The following is a 22,428-nucleotide window of genomic DNA, read 5'->3' as shown; positions in this document are numbered from 1 at the left end:
CCGCGCCCCGGCTTCCAGCGCCTCGTTTTTAGCAGCGCTCAGGACGGAGCGGAGCGCATGCTGATGGCTCTTCGTAAAAGCATCAGCAGCGCGGAGCGAACACCGCCGCCGCAGGAGGATTCAGCCACGGGTGCGGACAGCTCGGGGTGTGTCGGGGAGCGGTGACAGCTCGGGGTGTGTCGGGGAGCGGTGACAGCTCGGGGTGTGTCGGGGAGGGGTGACAGTGAGTGACACCGCAGCTCCCGCCGCCCCGCCCCGCCCCGCCCCGCCCGGCGGCGCTGCCCCTCCGCGGCTGCAGAGGGCGCTGCAGCGGCCGTGGCGCCGCGGGGGCCGCGCTCCCTCCGAGCCGCTGCTCCGGCGCTTCCCGGGCAGAAGCGGAAGCGGCGGCGGCGGGCGGGGAGCGGCCGCGGGTCGCGGTGAGTCCGGCGGAACGGGAGGGCGGCCGGGAGGGCCCGGACGCCGGGCTTGGGGAGCGAGGGTCCGGCTGGACTCGGGCCGCCGCAGGCGTGTGGCGGCGCCCGGCGCGGAGCGTTTTTCCCCCGGGCCGGGGCTGCCGGCTGGGGAGCGGAGCCGCCTCCTGCCCGGCCCCGCGGAGCCCTTCGGCCTCTTCCACCGAGCTCGGGGCTCGGCGCATGGCCGGGCCGGGGTGCCGGGAGGGCGGCCTGCGCTGGGGCAGGGCGCTGGTGGGGCTGGGGCGCGCCGGCCCGCGGTGCTCCGGAATCGAAAGCGGGGCTGAGCCCGGCCGGCCGCCCGGCCCGGGGCTCGCAGTCGCGCTGGGCGGCCGGCGGGGGAACCTGGCCCGGGTGACTGTCCCGCCTCTGCCCCGGGACAGTGGGAGCAGCGGGGGCTCTCGGGCTGTGCTCCCCCTTGTCTGGAGCACGTCAGCTCAACTTGGGCTCTGTTCTTCCCACCGTGAAACAGACACTCAGTAAACTTTTCGAAAACGCGTTAAAGGGTAATTTGCAAGATAGATTACTATTTCTATACCCGATAGCTCTTATTTTCTAGTAGGGACTGGCACTTTTTAATATTTACGGTAACTTTATTAACACGAGTAATAAATTATTACTTCAGTAGTAATTTCCGTCAATTTCGTCGGGCTCAGATAGGTCACGCTGAGTCTTTTCGTTCTTAAACAGAAATCTCAGCTGTAGGTGGGAGGAAAATGTTCTAATTATATCCCTTAGACCTAGTTGTTAAAGCTTGCCGAAAGTATTCCCCCATGTTTGCCTCTGGCACGTTCTGCAGCGCTACCCCTCAGCTCTGTGGATTTTGTGGTGGCTTAGATACCACCGTGAGTGATTAATAAAGTATCGATTTGAAGCTTTGGGTGAATTTTGCGCTGTGTTCACCAGCTGTCAAAAGACTTACGAGCAAACTGCTGAAGGAAAAGGCCATAAAACTTGTACTTCTAGTTGAAGAAGGGGGGAAAAAGTCACAGAAGTATGCTGATAAAAGCATAAGTCTTCTGCATATTCCACATTACCTTCAGCTTTTCCCAGTGAGTGAAGATCTATGAAGCTCAGACTCTGATGAATGAGAACTTGTCAAGACATAAATGTCTTTTAAAGTTTTGTAGTATTGCAACACTGCAGTACTGCTTTCTGTCTTAGAAAACTGCTACTGTATTTAGAAAGACAGGGCACACAATCGGTACTTATGCTGATGGAACTTCAGCATGAAAAAGTACCTGAGGTGAACATGCATTCTTTTCTTCACCCACTGAACTTGTATGAGTTTACTATTTCAAGCACAGTAACTTTTGTATCTCGGTAGCACACATTAGCTAAGCATGTGTAAAAATAAAGAAAAAAAAGAAATTTTAGATCCAAACTGTGAAAACTGACCATAAAATATTCCAGGTATAAAGCATGTCAAAAAGAAAATAAAAGTAAGTGTAAAGTGGAGTGAAAAGGAGAAATGTTTTAGTTGTTTCAGAATGAGTATTTAATTCACTGTTTGCTTTCCCAGGATCTCAGATCATTTTACTAATGCCACATACAAGACTCATGCCTGTAGAGGTGGATGGTAATTAAATGTAGCCTGGAGACTGCCGTGCAGAAATCACATTTGTATACAGCCATACCTCTCCCTGCCTGTATTTGAAATGCTTTATGCTTTACTTTGTTCCCACTAGGGCAGCACCTTACATTCTCTGTAGATCTACTGAGGGGTATAGAAAGGCATAATGCATATCTGAATGTGTTCTCAGTGTGCAAAGGGAGAACATAAGCCAGAGTCACTGCCAAAGAAAGAGTTCAGTAGTACTGTTCTTCTCACTAGCAGTGCTTTCCTTATATTTGTTATTCTGAACAGTTCCCAGTAAATTCCGTCTATAAGTTAATAAACTGAAGAAAGTTTCAGGGAATTTTGGCTTGGGCTTGTTTTTCGGTTATGGAAAAACCCACAGAATATCTTGGTCTTAAATACAGTCTAGTATACTTCCACTGCTCACTGAAATTAAATTTGTTTTGACATACTTAAATAGGATAAAATATGAATGTAACTGTGAGTGTGCTACCATCTAGTCTCCTAAGTAACATTCAAGAATGAAAATACTTAGGTGATTAAAGCCTGACAGCATTCTTTACAAATAAAGAGAAATCACCTGGAAAGCTTCAGAAACCTCCCAAGGGCTGCTGTGCTCTCCTGAGGAGCTCTTGATAGTCTAATGAGCTCAGAATGTTGTCTGTGTTTGCCTCAAACAAAAATTCTTCTTTCAAGTCTTTAGGTTCACATGTTAAAATGGTGTGAGTAGCGTGGTTATCCAAAAGACTTGGATGTCTTAAAGGTTACTGCTATTAGAAGGAAAAAAAAAAAAAAGTAAGTTTGTATCTCAACAAAATAAGCAACATGCTTGCAGGCTTTTACAAGAAAGCAGAATTTAGTTTTTGCAGTTACAAGTTCTGCCTGAATGTCTTGTTGCTTTGGCTTGTCTAGCCATTTGAGAGCTTTGAAATAGAAGTGTTTTATAGGTATTAATTAAAAGGCTTTAGCATAATTTCATGTGTTGTGCCTGGATGAGGCCATAGTGATGATAGCTACAAACCTCATAGTGGAAACCCATGGTGCTTATCAGTTATCAGTAGACCATTGATTAATGTGCCTGGGAATAAGTGTTGCAAGTGTTACTCCATAAACAAATTATCCAAAGTCACTCCACTGGTCTGTCAGTCTTATGACCCAGAAATCTATACACACATATACAAGGCAGGTGAAGAAAAGAGAAAAATTTAGCCAGTTTTCTGTCGATGCAGTGCTAAAGGCATTCCCCATGCTGGGTGTGTTCTGGCCAGGCTGCAAGGAAATTAATTATATTTGTGAACTTTGAGTAAGAAAAAGGATTTGGAATAGTCTTCTGTATTGATTCCTGATTTTTATGGGTAGTCATTGTCAATTTTCCAGGAAAGGTTATGTGGAAATTAATTGTATTAAGCACTTCCTGATTTATAATAAAAATGTTGCCTTATAGCAACTGATAGCACAGTATTCCTTAAGTTTGCCAAATGCTTGAAAATATGATTTCATATTACACTGTAAATAGTATGCAATGCCTACTTTTACTTCATCCCTAATACTCTTAATGATAGTGGGATTTTACAGGCAATCTGAAGATATTTTCTGATAGCAGTGATTTTTTTATTTAGAGGAGTTTGGCGCTTGAAAATCCATATAAGTCTACCTAAACTTCATTATACTATGGGAGTTGAAAAATCAGAGTACTGAGCTTAGTTGCATGCATTTATTAATTTAAAATATGGGCAGTTTAAATTCTGTTTTGAAGTAATTTTTATCGATCATAAGGTACATTGTTCTTGCAGGAGTTTACTCTTCTGGTCTGACTGTGCTATCTCACATCAGCCTAATCACTTTGTAATGCAGCAGTGTAAATAGCAACGGAGCACAGGTTACTTTGTGAAGAAAGGTGTCATTATGGTTCAGAGTTGGAAGACTGGGATGGAGACTCCTTTTCTTTAAACTGTTCTTTAACTGTCTTTTCTGGGGTGTGAAAGTTTCATCCTTAGGGCATTCCCAGACTTCTGCAGCACAGGTAATGATCAAACAAGTTCTGTCCATTACTATTTGGCATGGAAAGCACCTTCCTTTCTGTTGGCAAACAACACAGCTGTTGCCTCAGTGAGCAAAATCAACCTTTGCCAGCCCAGGGCCTGGATACCTCTGTGCCCAAGCTGAAGCCCTTTATCTCCAGAGTCAGCAGGTCTGGCAGCACTTCCTAGCTCTAGAAAAGAGCATTTCAGGTACATTACCAGACTTATGGTAATGTATATTATAATTATTTATATTGTATATATAATAATTTAAGACTTTCTCTGCCTTAGAAACCTCACGCTAGCAAAAGCAAGAATTACCACGTAATGATCCAGTTTAATTGCTGTTGTTCCAGGATCTAAAAGCTGGATGTTATGGAAACAAAAGAGGTACAGAGAGCAGTCTAGAAAAGTGTTTAATGTATTAAACAACTAATATTTTAAAAATAGGATAAGTTCTCAAGGCTGTGGTGTACACAAGGTGTTTTAAATTTATATTTGGATATTGTTGTACTTGCATTTGAGTCAGTTTTGTTCAGCACAGAGGAAGAATAGCAACTATTACCAATAAGAAGAAAAACTGATGTGGTTTTTAGTAATCTTAGTTTTTGTTTCACTGGAGACCTCTTTCATAATATAAAAGAAAGCAGCTTGATTTGGATTTTGGGATATATCCTAGTTTGGGGCTTAAAATCCATCCTTTTCCAGCCTAAGCATTTTTTGAATTCCCCAGGAGAGGAAGATGAGAAACTGCTACAGTAAGGTCACAGATTGTCTGCTCTACCTTCACCAGGGAAAAGACCTGTCACTGCCATTCAAAGGACACTTTTCTGTACTGGTTTTGTCTTAGCACTGCTCTGTCCAAAAAATTTAAACCTGTATTCTACTCTTGGAGGATAAAGTAACTTCCACAAGAAACAGGTCTAATTCCTAGTACAGGAGTTACAATGTATAGCAAAATTAATTTAAACTGTGGTGGAGTAATAAGGCCTTGGTTAATTGTTTGAGTAACAGCAGTGTGGATTTTGATTTGGAAAATTGTGCCTTGCCCCACACCTGAAATATATGTGGAGGAAGGAGGATTTTGCTCACAGATAAGATGAAATGGATAAGGGTAGTAGGAGGAACCCTTATATAAAATATGAACAAAGTTTAAAATCTGGTTCTTAATCACCTTAAGTTGCCTCTTTGTGCCTGAATTTCCCAATTTAAAAAGATACTTGCACTTCTTTTTTTGTGAACCACTTGGTCATATGCAGATAAAAAGCTCCGTGTAGGAGTGGAATATATCACGAATAAGAGGGGGTTTGTGTCAGACTAGGATTCTGACTGATTGCAGTGACTCAGTCATTAAACTGACTCTGGTATGGGAGTTTTGTTTCTGTAAACTAAATATTCCTTCCTGCTATGTCTGTAGAAACAATTCAAATGGCCAAAGAGGCACTGCTTGCATAGCACTTAAATCTACAAAGTGTTCAGCTAGTGAGATTATACCTAGTCAGATTCTGGCTGCTTCTTTATAAGAACAGAATTGTAAATAGTATGGGATTTTTTTCCTAGGAACAGCCTAAGAGAAGAGTCACACACTTCTTTGCAGTTAATATAACAGCTGTATTTGAGTAAAGCTGAATATTTCTTCTTGTGACTTCCTGCATTTCTTTGTGACTTTGCTAAAGGGACTTATGTTCCTCTTCCCTTTATTAGTCCCGCTAAATATACCCCTGTGGCTTAGAGTAATGTGAATTTTTCAGTCCCAGGCTGGCCTGTGGATTCTAATATGCTGTATACCAACGTTCCCACTCCCTTGACCCAATTTAGTTCCTGTGACTTTTCATGAAATGTGCCCCTTGGACTGATCATCAGCAGTTGTTAAATAAGTTGTGTTAGTTTAACAGTGGAAACAAGCTGGGTTTCTTCTCCAGAGAGAATAGATCTACTGATGGCAGACTGAAAAAAAAGAAATCTCTGTCACACAAAGCATCTTTCTAAGCACTGATTCCTCTGCATCCGTTCTAAGTCACTGGGGGAGCTGGTGCCTTTGTGGGATTAAACTGGTCATGTCTGGGCTATGGCTGGAGCAGCTGCTGAGAGCATGCTTGGTCTTTGTATTGCTGTTGTGTTTAGGAGCCTTAGTTATAAAGCCTGTTGTGGTAGATAATGTATAGGGACAATACATTGGGGTGGAAAACAGAGTGGAAGTGAGTAGCACTCTTTAGGTGCAGTTCCAGACAGCTCTGCTCTAGAGTTATTTCTGCAGAAAGTGAGCACTGCTGGCCAGTTCAGTGCAACTCAGAACTGTCAGCCTGTGCTTTGAGGCTCTGTACCTTAATGGTATTTTGGAAATGTCAGGAATGCTGTTCTTCAGATACTTCTCATACCCCTGCATACCCCAACAAAATGGAAAGTCATATATTTATACAACAGAATAAAAGTTCTGGTTTGATTATTCTAACTATATCTAACCAAAATATGGAAAGTTTGGGTTTTTTTAGATAGATCTGCATCTTTTTTTGGTCTGGATAGCTGGAAAAAATAGCTCGTAGTATGTTATCATGGGCAGTATTGCCAGTTGTTTCTCATGTAGATGGCCTAAAGCACATTTCTGTGATTTTGCACATGTTCAAAATATGTTTCCCATAAATGCTAGTTGAGGCCTTGTGTAATTAGTATTTCTGTTGATATAGTCTAAAGGTGTCATAAAATAAGTCCCCAGATTAAACTACCTATATGTCCTCCTCCCATCCATGAACATTTTGTAAAAGTGAGTTATGATATTCCAATTCCGATATAGGCAAGAAATTTTTCTGTTTTGTGAGTTCATGGTCAAGATAATCCTATTCATTCTGCTGCCTCCAGCATCTGCAGTAGTGATGCAGATAAGCAGTTCTTGTGATTTGTCTCTTGATTGGATTGCCACCCCTGCTATATTTTAAATGACATAATGGTATAGCAGTGCATTCATTAGGTGAACACTGCAAGAGACCTTTGCCTATACTGCTGTGCAAAAGATTATCAAATCCAGGCTTATTTGGCTTGTTTTGCATGCCTGGCTCCGTAACCTTCAGACTACTCATACTAACTTGCACCTGGTGATAATCTCTGTTTTTCAAAGAACTGTCATTTATAGAAAACTAACCACAGTAGGATTCTAAGAAAATGATTGTAACCATTAAAAATATCAGGGGAGAGGAAGGTTTCTTGGTCTTTAGAATTTGTATTTGTTGTTAAGACTTTTTTTTTTTGAGGTTCTCTTATTCTGTGTAGAAACACTAGCAATCTGTTTGGGGATACCAGCACTTTTTCATTTCATTCCTATGAGTTCACCCTGCTTTAGAGAAGAGTTGTAAAAGCAGGCTTTAGTATGCTATCCACCACTCTTCAGGGAAAGGTGACTTGTTATCTTCTGTTCTTACAATCGTGTCCCTTGTCCTCCCTGCCAGCTAGCCTGGAAGAGGAAAAGGAGAGCAAGAGCACTGTTTGAGTACTAGTAATTTGTAGATAGCTTTTGAGTTGTGGAATTATTATCCTTATCTCATGTGTAGCTTCTTACTCAATTTAAAGTCCTATTGGCAGTTCTAAAATGTTATCAGCAGTGCTGTATATTTGAATTTCATTTACAGCACATCAGCTGCTTGGTTTAGGTGCTTGGACTTACATTTTACTTGTGGTCCTGCAGGTAAGTTGATTTGAAATCTGTATTGTGAATTGCTCAATACAGAAAATGCTAAATAATATTTATACACCTGAAGGAAAACATGGAATTGAGCTGTTATCCTTCAAGGAAACTTGGTTCTGTATGGAATTTTTTCGACACAAAATCTATTTGAATGCCTTAGAAGTAAATAATATAGAAGGGGTAAAGAAATATCTTCAGTAGACATAGCAAGGACAGAGAGGATTCCTCTTTTTACAGAAATCAGATAGTCGTATGAAAGAGAATACAGAAAGGGGCGCGGGGGGGGTATTTGAACTGTGCTGCAGGATGCAGTGTCCTTTCCTACATATCACAAGATTATCAAAAAAAGCTAACGGGGACAAAACAAAACAAATGATTTCGAGTAGAACCAGATCTGTATCTCTGCTCCCGTATTTCTGGTTATAGATAATTTTCGTTGTTGCCTGGGAGGGCGGGTCCCGCAATCCTGTGAGCTGATCCATGTCTTTGCCCGTTGCAGGCAGTGCGGTGCAGCGAGGCCGGGCTGCCATGAGCCTGCTGCACAGCGGCGGCAGCGGCGGCGGGCGGGACGCGGAGAGCGCCTGCTGCGCGGCCATGGCCAGCGCCTGCAGCGCGGCGCCCAAGGAGGAGAGCGCGGGCAGCGCCGGCAGCGCGCCCGCCGCGCCCGCCGACGAGACGCAGGGCTACGACGTGGAGTTCGATCCGCCCCTGGAGAGCAAGTACGAGTGCCCCATCTGCCTGATGGCTCTCCGGGAAGCCGTGCAGACACCGTGTGGCCACCGCTTCTGCAAGGGCTGCATTGTCAAATCGATAAGGTAAACCTGTGCAAGCTGCTTTCAAGAAGGAATTCACGTACCAGAGCAGTGTAAGATCAATCTAAACTGAATAGGGCTGCCCAAGGTGCGTCAGCAGTGAGTGCTAATAGAACTCTGGAAATTTATTATTCATTAAAGGTGCTATATATGGCTAGAATGTCACAAGTTTGGAAGTCTTATGAGCTATAGATAGTTTGGTACATTTTTGCAATCTTACCCAGATTAGGAATCTAAAAAATTGATTAAGCTTCAAATAATAATTTAAAAAAGAAAGGTAGAAAAATCCCCCAAATAAATTCCATTTCCAGCTCAGGATTATAAAATTGCCTATCTTTTGCCAATGATTGTTTCTCTTGATAACTACAGGAAACTACAGACAATTTGATTTCTTGGTGCAGATAAGGCAATTCGTGCTTTCAGTTCTTCACTTGAAATTAGCTGCTTCCTTCTTGAGCTGGAAGAGAGAATGTGATAAGGGACTAGTTTTGAACAAAACTAGATTTGAGAGAGGAAACCCATATGAGGGACTGGAAATAAGATACAAAGGCAAGAGCAGGCTGGACTTACAGCAATGGATGATTGAAAGGGCAGAGAGTACCTTGCAGAGAGCACTTGCCTTAAACCTGGAATGAAGTCATCAGTGTCCCAAATGTGTGAGTGAGTATTGAATTCCATTGATAGATATAATGCTGTAGGATTTTTTCTTTTCAGCATAAGCCCAATTTTTTTCTTAGCAGTTGCTCACTTAGCTCAAATGTCACTTTGATAGGAATTTATATATTCAATTCTGTGTGACTCATAGGTAGAATTGGCTCATTTTCAACCATACTTCGCACACTTTTGTGTAAAGATCATAAAACTGTCTTCAGTGTTTGCTGTGGTTTTCCCTGATATTTATTTTATAGCATGCAAAATGGACAGTGCTTTCTTGATTGGTTTTTCATACCATTTGTCCATAGTTCTATACCATTTCTTTTTCTTCCTTATCCATCATTTGTAGCTCACTAAATGAATAGTATGCCAGCAATTATGTTCTCTGAATACAGAGTTTTGTGGGTTTCTCTGTAGTTTCTGCTACATAAATTCTCAGGAAGAATTTCCCCATGGAAAGGACCATGAGCAGAAGCTTCTGCTTCTTTTATTCCCTTTCTGTGTATCTATGAATAGTGATGACTGTTTCAGTGAATACTAAACAGTCATCACTGTTTAGTATTCACTGAAACATACTAAACAGGGTGAAAAGCATTTTTTTCTTTTGAGATGGTAGATGATCAGTAGATCAACATTTTTCAGATGTTTCATTGCTAGTAAAAGTTTTCCCTCATTCCCCACTGAACTCTGTCTTTGGAGGACAGTTTGAGTGACTGCATGTGAAAGCAGGGAGGACAGCTTGAAGTGCCAGACCTCTCTGAATCCCCGAAGGGCTGAACTGCATGCTTAATTGGTATCCATAGATCAAGCTATTGATTTGGATTATGTAGTGTCTACAGTATGGTATCGATTTGCAGTCTGTACTGTCTACAGTACTAGATTGATTGAGGGATTGAGAAGCTTCTACAGAACTAAAATGAAAATGGAAAGTGACAGTTTACATTCTGTAAGTACTGTTTTTTTCCACTAAGTGATTGTCACAGCCTTCATTTGATCAGGAAAAATTGCTTCCCTTTATTCCTCATTTCCCCACTGTCTTAACTCAGGTGAACACAGAGATTAAGGATTTTAAATGAAGGATGGACAAGTATTTCTTGAGTAATTGTTTCTTGTGACTTACACAAACAATTGTAGTTGTTTGTGTTGAAGAAGTTGTGGCTGCAATCAGAAAAAAAATTGGAAAACCTTTTAAAAACTGGACTCTTCGATCTTACAGTGTGAAGGACATGATTAGATGAGATTTGATCACAGTAAATGTTTGCCTCCCAAAAAGTGTTGGCAGCTTTTTAAATAAAGCTGTCTGAACTGCTTTGAAGTGCTATAAGTTATGGAGAGGAGAAGCTTATCTACCTAACTACAAATGAGTTTATGAATGTTACTTGTCAACAAAATAGATTGCTGGAAATTTTAGAAGAACTAACTTCGGATGCAGTCACTAATTCAATTTCACTCCAGTCTTTTCCTGTATCTTAGGGCAAAGCTGACTTAGGGTTTGTAGTAGAGCTTGCCAAATATCAGAACCTCTGATTATTGGAAAAGCAGAGTTGTGAGGTAGCAAGGGGCAGCAGGGAAATCTTTGGGTGCTGGCAGTTCATCCAGCAGCTGGCATGGCTGCAGTTAAAGTCTCTGCCAACTGTCTCAGCTTTTTGGCTAAACCACTCATTTGCTAAAATGACAGAGCAGCATTTCTTACAGAATTATTCTGGCTTTACTCTTGATACCTGTATTTTAATCTCAAGGGAAATTACAGGAATATTCCTCGTACTTTGTAGCAGATGGCCATTGTTTCACAGGCACTGTTGTGAGTGGCAGAGTGCAATCTAATAAATAATTCTAGCATAGGAAAGCCTTCACTGTAATGTAAGTTAGAGATGAGGTGCATAAATTCAGTTCTGTCACAGGAAGTATATAGTAACATCTTTGTCTGTAGATGGATCTTAGCAGTGTTTTAAACACAATCCTGATCCTTGTAAATGGTATTTGAAGCCTGTTTAATATCCTACAATGAGTTACTGCTTTTTCCTTACTACACTTGCCTACTTTGGAAAATTGCATTTCATTCTTACTTCACCCTTTATCTGCTAGTTATTTATATTGGGGATTTGGTAATCATTATTTCAAATGAATCTGTTGCTGACTGCTCTTACTCATGATCGGCTTTTCTTTGTAGAAATAAAACTGCTGTCTTACCAGCAGGCCTATTGAGCTATCTTTATACTCCACTAAACAGGGGTTTTGTAACCAAGTTATACCTGTGAAAACTGATTTCCTGTAGGTTGTGAAGTGAGGGAGCATTTCTGGCTTGTGACAAAGATCACACTGGTCTCAGGGAGCTCTGAAACAAGGCAAGCTAGGTGTTTTCTTTCTTCCACTCGTTTAGGAGTGCGATTCTCAGCTATGTGGTGAGCTTGCTCTGCAAGCAAAACTTGTGAGGAAGTTCTTTGCCTCTTTTTGAAGTGGCTACTTTACCTCCACTTCCTCTAGCAGTATTGCTGATGGAGTTGCTGAGCAATTATTTCCTTTTCCAGCAAAGAACATAAATTCCTTCCTGGTCTCCACAGCCCACTAGGTTCTACTTCCCTCCATGCTTGCAGGCAGTGACAATGATGTGGCCTTTGATCCTTGCACCACAAGTGCTCTCTGACATTTTTCCACCCCATGTATTTTTCCATTTTATTGGTGTTTCCATTAGCATGCAGGAGCTCTGATCCCTCATGCCTCTTTCACTGCATTAACTGTGAATCAATATGTTGGTCTACTGCTTTCAGAATGAGCTGACACTGGAAAATTTGATGGAGGTGATCTCCTTTTTTACTCCATTTCTAATGATTTTTGTATATACATGCAGGTACACAGAACCTGATGAACTGGAACAGGCTGTTAGTTACCTTGTGCAGGTTGCATTCCTGTTCCATCAGATTCCAAACCTCCACCAGTTAGCACTGACTCGTCTGTTTGCTATTAAAATGGCTTCAGATGCAACACCTGGTTCCAAATCCAGTGTAACTTTCATAGTTACTAATAATTTTTGTGTCTGGAGGTTTTCACCCTGTTTGCTTTATAATGAAATTGAGGGATGACCAACTGATCAAATGGTTGAAAAACAAAACCAGCAAACTGAGCAGTGTGCAATGCAATGCCAAACAGATGAAGTCAATGTGGAAAAAAAGACAATTTTGCCTTTTTTCTTACCTGTGATCGCCTTGGCTGTTTAGAAAATGAGAGAGAAATGAGAGGTCTAAGAAAGTTTAAGTAATTGTTTTGAAGTAGTATGTGAAATAGTCTTTGATGTTTGAGCTATGTGAAGTACTCAGAGAAGCAGGAATGTAAGCTCTTAGTGTCTTTACATATTCCTCAAGTTTGTTTCCAGAGTACTTAACATGGCATTTGTACAAATAAAACTGAGTTTATAAAGTGCTGCAACCACAGTCATGCCACCTCCAGGGAAAGTGTGTGTTTTCAATTTTTCTGAAATACATTTCATATTTTCTGGTCATTGCCACATAATTACCATTGTTTTCAAAGATTTTATTGCTGTGTTATTATTTGGCCACTAATGTCTTCCTGGTGTAAAAATATTTTAAATTAAGTGCTTGGAAATCTGTTGGTAATATTGGAATACCTTTCCTTCTTTTCTGCATTGTAGAGATGCAGGTCACAAATGTCCTGTAGACAATGAAATTCTGCTTGAAAATCAACTTTTTCCTGACAACTTCGCCAAACGGGAAATCCTTTCATTAATGGTCAGGTGTCCCAACAAGGGCTGCAGCATGAAGATGGAGCTCAGGCACTTAGAGGTGAGAAGTAGTTTTGAAAATATGGAACCTTGTTTTCACAGACAAGTAAAAACTTGAAATTACCTAAATATTGTAATAATATTTAATAATAAATAAACCAGGTCATACCTGGTACTCATTTATGCTGACTCAGTGCACTTTTCTTTCAAGACTAAACCCACATATGGGTTTTTAATGAGTATTTAATTGTACTTAGGTGATTCTCCAGTGAACATCACAGTGCATGACAATTGTACTAATGCAGCTTTCTGCTGACAATCATTCATGTTCGTCTTTTGATCAGCTGTGTCTGTGCTTCACACAAGTTTCTTAAAGTCAGTTTAATAGTCTCTCAAAGTAGCTACATATATTAGTTGAAATAATTGTTTTGGAAAATAATATATTAAATTAAGCAGTTAAAAGGATAAATATAAAACTAAATTTTTACTGAGAACTTTCGTAAAGCTCTGAATCCGTGAAACCCTGACCTTAGTAACGGGACAGGAACAGGCTGTTGGTGGAGTCAGCATAAGTGTATAAGGATTTCCCTGCATGAAGGGAAGGTTGTGATTCGTCTGTCTTGCCCTGTACTTTCTCTTGAAAACAGATGAGATGATAGTTCTTGTTTAAAGTATCAAATCCCTCTTCTGCCCTTCTGCAGGACCACCAGCAGCAGTGTGATTTTTCCACTGTGGAATGCCCACAATGCCAAGGAACCTTCCCAAAGAACCATCTGAAGGAGCACATGTCCCAGGAGTGTCCGAGGCGTCAAGTGTGCTGCCCAAACTGTGCCACGCCTATGGCCTATGAAGATAAAGAGGTATTGAGCAGGAGTCTCAGTCTGTCAACCTGCATTCAACCTGCTTGGAAAGGGAATAGCAGTTAACAAAAAAAAAAAAAAAACAAAAACAAAATAACCCAACAAACCTAAAAAGTTTTGGTCTAGAACAGCTTTCTGTGCTGCTGCACAGCTGAGAAGCCACAAACTCAGGACATTAGGCTGGAACAGGCAAAAGTGGGGAGAGATTGTCCTTAAATACAAACATATTGGGAACCATGTGGTGTGAGGAGACTTGTGGACTTGTGTTAGAACCACTGATTTCTGACCTTACTATCAGACAGGCCAGTATCTACTGCCCATAGAGTACAAAAAGCAGTATTTACATTTGCAGTTTTTATGACTGGGAGAGAGGATGTATCAGGAGATAAATTTTGGGGGCATATCTGCTACTACACAAGACCAAGATAATTTCTGAATTCTTCACCTGGCTCTACATTTTTCACTCAGGTGATACTGAGGATAATATTTTCCTTTTGCTGTTACCATTTCTTTATATGGATGTGTTTTATCTCAAGGACTATTAAATGTCCTTGGATATTAATATTGTGATTTGTCAATCAAATGTACCTCATACAGTCCAACAATACAAATTTAAAAAGCGAACCAAAAAAGCTCTTTCATATAGTTCCAGTACAATTGAACGTGAATTTTAGAAACTTATGGTTAAAATCAGGTTTCATTGGAGCATAAGAGCTTCAGGAAATAAAGTATCTGCAACTTTATGAACCACTTGTATAAGTCCAGGAAAAAACAGTAATAGAAAACATACTGTTCAGGGTAAAGGGATTGTCTTTGTTTTGCAGTTGCATACAGCTAAATGCTCAAGGAATTAGGAATATAAATAAAAATCCAATGTATGATCAAGGGTGATTGACCCTCTCTTAAATTGTGTAACTTTACTGATGCTTTCTCCCCTTTCTTTTTTCTGTTTGATCACTTAAGCTGCATGACCAAACCTGCCCACTTGCCAATGTGTATTGTGAATATTGCAACACGGTGCTCATCAGAGAGCAGGTAAGAGATTCCCTTTGTCTCTGGTTATTCCAAGCCAGGTGTTTTGTATTTACATTGCTTCTTTAATCCAACATTAAACGCGGAGATACAGTTGGTCTGCTAGCTGCTAAATCGCTACCTACCTGTCTCTGAAAACGTCCACTCAGGTATGATACTCCTTAAATGCTGCTCCAGCTTGCAGTTGCAGTCTGGCAAACCTCTGCAGGATTTTGGCTGCACATCAGACTGTTCAGTTGTACTGGTTCTTGACAGGGGCCATGCTGCATGTCTCTGATCTTGAACACAGTTTAAAAAATACCAACAACTGCCATTGGTTATGGCTGACATTACAAGAGAAGGCTTTGATTTGGGCAGAGAGGGAGAGTTTTTGTACTTGGAAAGCCACTGTTGGGAAATAGCTATCAGTAAACTCACTATCAAACTGGGATGCTGGCTGGAATTCTGCTTGTCCATTACTGTTGTAATAGCCATTATTATTTCTTCTGTTCAATAATAATTTCATTGGCAGGAAAATGATAAATATTGATTTGTTTAATATGGGATGGAAACTATGTTGATGGCCTGGGTTAAAATAAATAATGATCTTGTAAAATTGCACAAATACTCTGAAAACCAGGATTGAGCTTAGTAATGACAAAAGAAAAGGTCTGTTGTTAGGTAGAATAATGAACTGCAGAAGTGAGGAACAGAGAATGCTGAACATTTGTAATAATAACTGATCTCTATTAGCCTTGTGATTCATAGTGCTATTTAAACAAGGCAAACACCCGGGGTTATATAAACAGGGATTCTGCCTGTGAAACACTGAATTATCCTTTGCGCTGTTTAGGGCTCGTGAGGCATCAGTTGAAATTGTTGTGCTTTTGAGGAAGGGTGAATAGGGAGGATCCAGAGCAGTGAGATGACTGATCTGGATCTGGAAAATGTGGACCACAAAAAAAATTGAACTTGAACTTTTTGAGAAAGATGATAATAAAGAGAGACACAATAAGTATGTGCAAGTAGTCCTTCAGAAGGGAAGGAACTGAACCTGATCTGGCTGGAGGTTAGGCTACAAACAAAAGGTGTTTGGTCTAGCCAGGAAACCTGAATGCTTTCTGAGACCAAATGTAAAAACAAAGTCAGTGAAATGTTTTGCTGCATACATGTGGGATGTTTATTTTTTATCAGCTAACATTTTTGTTCAAAACTTCTGTATTCCCTTAAGAAATTACCTAGAAATTTCCCATAAGAAATTACATACTGATCTGACTTCAGGTACCGGTTCAAAATCCATCCAGCTCTATCCTTTTTGGATAAGATATTCTTGATGGAGAAGTAATATCAAATCTGATTTATTTTAGATGCCTAACCATTATGACAATGATTGTCCTACTGCTCCAGTGCCATGTTTTTACAGTGCCTTTGGGTGTCCTGAAAAGGTAAGCCTTGCATCAGTACCTTCTGAATTGCAAACCTTTTGATTTTGGCTGTTGCTTTTGTATTGTGTTTTCCTATTCTTGCCTCATTCACCAGCCCAAAATCTTCAGTGATTTGTGGTTGTGGGTTTTTTGTTTTGAGGTATCTTAATTCTGAAACAGTGCATGTTGATGCATTGCATTCAAAATTGCTTTTTCAAATTTAAAAAGCTCTGCGAACAATTTGCTTGATGACCTTCCTTTTAGTATTTCATGTTTCTCAGCTTTCATGTCAATAAAGTAGCTTCTAGCATTTCTTCCAAAGTTGTGGCCAAATATGCTTATGACTCCTAGGGTTCCACAAAGAAAATCAATTTTATTAAATTGTAAAATTATTAATCTAGATACTCTTATTTCTAGTTTTTTAATACCTCTTATTAAAAATGGGTATTTCCCCTTCATTTCCACACACATTTTTCCCTACACCATTTGGTACTATGGAGCAATTTAGCAAATCGATGAAGGGAGTATAATGCTGATTTAGAACACAGAAAAATTCTAAATATGTTTATCACTAACAGACTTTCACCATGTCTTTGTTTTGAGTTCAACAGTGTTACTGAAAGTGTACACCATAATTAATGATGGTTTCATAGGGAAGTTATCACTCCTACAAAAGCTGAATTTTTTTACCATGAATGCTCAATAACAAGAAGGTGACCCTGAATACACAGTGCTTGCCTTTGGAATATTTGACAAGAATGTTTTCAGTGTAAAATACTCCATATTTCTTCATATCTTGCTTTTAATTTTAGGTGCACTGTTTGAAATGTACTGTTCCTATTGCTCACTGTATGTTCTACTGAAATACTTCATGTTTTTTACTCAAAATTGTCTCCATTTGAAGTGTGGGTCTTTATAATAATGTGTGGGCCTTTAATAAGTTGTTCTCAGTCTTTTCTGGAGAACTTAATTTTTTTTGTTTTCGTGGAGATGCTGCAGCTTCTGTAAAAATATAATCAAAGGTTTCCTTATTAAACATTACGTAGAATTATGCAACTATGCAATATGGTATTACTAATTATAAATATTCTAACAAGAATATGTTTGTGACATACCAAAGTCCCAAGCCAACAACAACAATAATGTACATATCTGATTTATGTTGCAGTCATTTATGTCAGTTCTATCTTAAGTTCCCAGGTTAACAGTTCTATGCTGAAATCACCTCATATCTACACTTTTGTTGAAGCCCAGCTGTATCAACATCAGGCAAAGACACAAAGATCTTAAAGGTCTTTTCCAACCTACACGCTTCTGCCATTTGCCCACTGGTATTTGAACTTCTTTTTTCATTTTTCCTAACAGTGATCCTAAACTTGGAGCTCTCTGTTGATAAAGTGCTATTTTGTCACACCTTTGTCCTTGATTTACACTGCAGTTTTTCTCACATGACAAAAACAACTACTTGTTTGATTTTCTTTAGAGCCACATTTAAAGTGTGAATGCAGATGTTTAATGTGTTCCTAATGCCATATCTCTTAAATCCTAGATGCAAAGGAATGAACTGGCACGACATATGCAGGAGTTTACTCAGGTTCACATGAGGATGATGGCTCAGAGTTTTCAGAATATCAGTGTTACTGCTGCAAATCCTGTACCCTTCATCAATGGCCTACCCTTTGAGCCTGCCCTCTTCTCACACGTGTCTCATGCTGCCTATGACTGCAATCCAGAAGTTGAAAACTTCAAGGAAACTATTCAGCAGTTGGAAGGTCGTCTGGTAAGACAAGATCACCAAATCAGGGAACTCATTGCTAAAATGGAGACTCAGAACACTCACATGGCAGAACTCAAACGTACTATCCGAAATTTGGAGGGGAAGATTACTGAAATGGAGGCACAGCAATGTAATGGTATTTATATCTGGAAGATTGAGAACTTCAGTGGACTGCAGAAAGCCCAGGAAGAAGAGAGACCTGTAGTGATGCACAGTCCTGGCTTCTATACAGGGAAGCCTGGCTACAAGCTGTGCTTGCGCCTGCATATCCAGTTACCGAATGCTCAGCGCTGTGCTAATTTTATCTCTCTGTTTGTCCACACTATGCAAGGGGAATATGACAGCCACCTGCCCTGGCCTTTCCAGGGCACCATACGACTTTCTATTTTGGATCAATCAGAAGGCCCAGAACGGCAGAACCACGAAGAGGTGATGGAAGCCAAGCCAGAGCTGCTGGCCTTCCAGAGACCGACAATTCACCGCAACCCAAAAGGTTTTGGCTACGTGACTTTCATGCACCTGCAGAACTTGAAACAGAGAACCTTCATCAAGGATGACACGCTCCTGGTGCGCTGCGAGGTTCTGACACGCCTGGACTTGAACAGTGTCCGCAGAGAAGGGTTCCAGGCCCGCAGTACCGACGCAGCCATGTAGCCTGTGAGTCTCAGCCACAGCAGTGGAGCCTTACTCGTGTTTTTCCACACACACCACAGAAGTGCTTCACTGTCCACAGAGGCTGCGCTTGTAAAAGATCGTCGTTGCCAACATAGCTGATCTTCACCTGAATGGAACTTGGTTGTTGCTGGTATATTTTTGTCTGTATGAGGTCAGATGTTTAAATATTTGGTAAGGTTCTCTCTTAAAATAATAAGCTACTTCTGTAGCAAGCTAACTAAATTAAGTTAATCAAAGTTGATCAAAACTGCCTACGGGAAAATCCTATTGCAGAACCTGTGCATCTCAGATTGGTAAAACTTAAGTCATGTCAAATAGACCTGTAAGTCTTTTCACCTCAGTGCCTTGGAATAGATGCTGTTGCAAGGAAGGAGCGAAATTAATAAAGATGAGGGATTTTTTAATTTGTTTTTTCGCAGGGCTTGGGAAAGTTGAGAGAGTTTCTCTAGAATTTTGCATGGGCTATGTGTCTCTTGAAGTTTGAAGTTAGGGTTGAGACTTTGTTCATGTCACCAAGGGTTCAGGTATGCTTTGACCCTTTCCTCCTTCAGGAATTTGCACGTTGATGCAGAGTTGATCTTGGTATTTCCAAATGATACGAGGTAGTGTTTTGGAGAAGGCTAAATGACTCTGAACTGAGTTCACTAAAAAAATATTTGTAATGTGGTCTGAAGATGCCTCCCTAATTCTATTTATTTTGATAAGTCTTTCAATAAGTGTGTGCTCTAGGCCCAGAATGCCAACCACAATCATCAAGAGATATAAAAGTTTAGCATTTGAATGAAATCCCTTTGTGCTGGTGGGAACTCCTAGTGCTGGATGTGTTTCAGGTTATGAGTGCACACAGGGGCAAAGGGATGTACTGAACAGAGTGGGTGATGCAGAATTTGTTTTACTGTTGTTGAAACCTGAATTTGTACCAAAGTTGAACTTGTGACCTGCATCTGTTCAAGTGATCCCTTGGTGTTGTGGGTGAGGTACCCAACTCATCCCCTGCGAATTCTCTGTGGACAGCTGGCCATATCAGCATCCAACTACTTTGGATATCTCCTGTCCCTTTTAGACAACAGGAGCTGGGCCAACTCAGCAATTTGGATGGTAAGGAGAGCCTATTAATTCAGCAGCGTGAGGAAAAATTATAATCCTGTTTGCTTTTAGGAGGAAAATCTGGCTTCCGGAGTTACTCCTTTATCAAACACTAGATTCCCTGTGTCGAAAGTTCATGAGGTTTCTAATGCTGTGTGTATTATTGTTTTCTGTACTGACTGATTTTATGCCATGTAAATGTTAGTTTTGACCAGTCAAAGCTGAATAGTTCAAGTTCACTGGTGCTAAAAATTTTAACTTTCATGGTGCTGATAAAGTTCTGAATCTTGTCTTTAAAAGGAGGGAAGAAAAAGGGTTTTTCACCCCCTAACCTAAGTACGTGTTCAGATACTGAAGAAATAACTAAACAATGCATGAGCTTATGTGTATTATTTATCCAAGCTAGTGAAACAACCTCAAGACTGGAGACACTGTAGCTTAAGAGATACTGAAGAGTGTTCCAACTATTTGGCCTCATCCAAGCAATGCCAGTGGGGAAAGGGCACATTGCTTAATAGAGACAAGACTAAAGAGAGACTCCTTACTATAGTTTAGTGGTTTGGGAGGATACTCTGCCTGCATGCCTGCATGAGAGGTAAAAGTTTCAGGGCCCAACCTACCACTTTGTTCATCATAATCAGATGAATAAAATTGCCTGTGCGAGTAGAACCTGTTAGATGGAAGAGGGATTGCGTTCAATGGAGTATTGTCACTACTGAAACATGAACTTCCTGGCTAATGATAAATGCAGTTAGCTGTTGGTGACTTTAGTGTATTCTCAGTTGTTAGGGGACAGGTGAGCATATGTTACTCAAAATAGGGAAAGATCTCAGCTTTCAAACCAAAGTTGATTTTATAATGAACAGCCTCATCCTATCAGCTGAACTGTTCTGGAGTGTCTTCAGTTGGAGCATTCCCAGTAAAGCCATTCTTAACCAAGAGCTGTTGATGTCCATGGCAGTGCACAGAGCCACTCTGCACAGAAGGCACTGACACGAGTTCTCCATTTTCAGGCCGTTGCCTACCCATGTTTTTTTCAAGACGCTCAAAATCTGCCGTTCTCGTTTGTTCCCCTTCTTGTTTTTTGGGGGGCAGGAGGGGGAAGCAGTCAGAAAAACACTTGTCATTTGAGAGCTGCTTCCTGCTCCAGGTCCTTCCTCAAGCCTAGCAATAAGAAAAATGTCCTCACTCTCTGTTCAAATCATTTATACCCAAGACCCACTAAATGCATTAACACTTTATTTGCTTTTGAAGATTTGCATTCTGAATGGAATTTTTGCTTTGAGTCTTATCTGCTAGTTCTGATGGACTTCTGCCTCTGAGGAGGAAACTCTGTGGTGGCAGGGTTTAAATGATTCAGGTTAAAATTGTACAATAGCACAAGCCAATAAGGAATAGAAGGCTACTGCATGTATAATTCTGTATTGGCCACAGTAATATGAATGCTTTATTCACTGCTGCTATTCTACTGGTTTTATATTTTCATATTACCAACTAGAATTCTGATGTCAAATTACTGTACTGTCAGAATATTACATGAGAGACTGTCAGAGCTAATCTGCTAAGTATCAGTTAAATCTTACTGTCGTAAAAAGATTATCAGTCTTAATGAAATATTTATTAGTGTACTTGTTCCATTTTCCTCTTTCCTCTTTCTTCAAATCTCTTCTTTTGAGAACTTGTTTTACCATGGTGGATTGAGTTATAATTGCTGGAACTATTTAAATGGAAGGAGAAAGGTCTGCAGCATTGAGTTGTCTCCAAATCAAAGAAATATTTTAATTAACTCGTGTCCTGTGTAACTTGTTCAGCGGTGAGGTTTTGTTCTGTAACTCAATGCTTTGCAGCATGACTAGATCTCAAGGTGGTTTAAATAAACCAAAGTGGCTTAGCTTCGTCTTCCAAACTTCTGTTGTCTTTAACATGTTTTAAGTCACCGACTCCTAGGATGTGTGTTTGCAAAGCTGCTATGGCACGAATTTCCCAGTTATAATATATTATGAACGTGTTATCTCTTTGCCTCTGAATGTCTTCCCCTGCAGGGCAGGGAAAATTATTTTGCTAAAAATGTTGGTATGTAATGTATATGTGGGAGCTCAGATAATGTAAAATGTATAGAGTTGTTTTTTAAGTGGTCTCATGATATGTCTGGTTATGTTTGCTATCAAGGGATTAAACTTGCTAATGAAATGAAATCAGGGTGACCTTTCTATTCTTATTTAGAGATGGCAGCAGACCAAATACATTGATGATGGATGCAAAAGGTTATTCTATGTCAATGTTAAAGGTTTGTGTTGATTTGCATTTGAACAAAATGGAAGTACTCCTGTTCCCTTGATAAATAGACTGATAGTTTAATATATTTTGTAATTAATGCACAGCTATGTTTCTGACAGAACTTTAAAAAATAAACTAATTAAACTGTGCACTGTATGTTGCATCTTTATTCATATAGAGGGCTATTCAAAAATATTAACTGATACAGGACAACTGATGCTGTGGTAGTTTCTCTGTCCTGTGGGTTTCAGAGGTGGCTGGTATCATACAGCACCAAGAAGGTAAATAATACATTTCAATATAAAAACCTTCTGGCATTTATGAAGGGTATTGTTAGTTTTATTCATTACTAGAAGATACAACTCATGTAATAGAGAATAAACTAAGTGTT

The 22,428-nt window shown here is 40.3% G+C and overlaps 1 protein-coding gene across 1 annotated transcript; it reads left to right on the top strand.

The window, feature by feature from the left end:
- The first annotated feature begins 313 nt into the window (after positions 1 to 313).
- TRAF6 (TNF receptor associated factor 6) lies at positions 314 to 22,186 on the top strand. The gene is made up of 7 exons (XM_063398330.1): positions 314 to 416; positions 8,225 to 8,540; positions 12,838 to 12,988; positions 13,629 to 13,787; positions 14,751 to 14,822; positions 16,166 to 16,243; positions 17,772 to 22,186. Exons 2-7 carry the CDS (start codon positions 8,254 to 8,256, stop codon positions 18,651 to 18,653), a joined length of 1,629 nt encoding a protein of 542 aa, XP_063254400.1. The 5' UTR covers positions 314 to 416; positions 8,225 to 8,253; the 3' UTR covers positions 18,654 to 22,186.
- Positions 22,187 to 22,428: the final 242 nt, after the last annotated feature.

The sequence above is a fragment of the Prinia subflava genome, chromosome 5 (assembly GCF_021018805.1).
Source record: "Prinia subflava isolate CZ2003 ecotype Zambia chromosome 5, Cam_Psub_1.2, whole genome shotgun sequence".
Classification (NCBI taxonomy): Eukaryota; Metazoa; Chordata; class Aves; order Passeriformes; family Cisticolidae; genus Prinia; species Prinia subflava.
The sequence above is the reverse complement of the archived record's forward strand: the minus strand, read 5'-3'. Positions and strand labels throughout refer to the sequence as shown.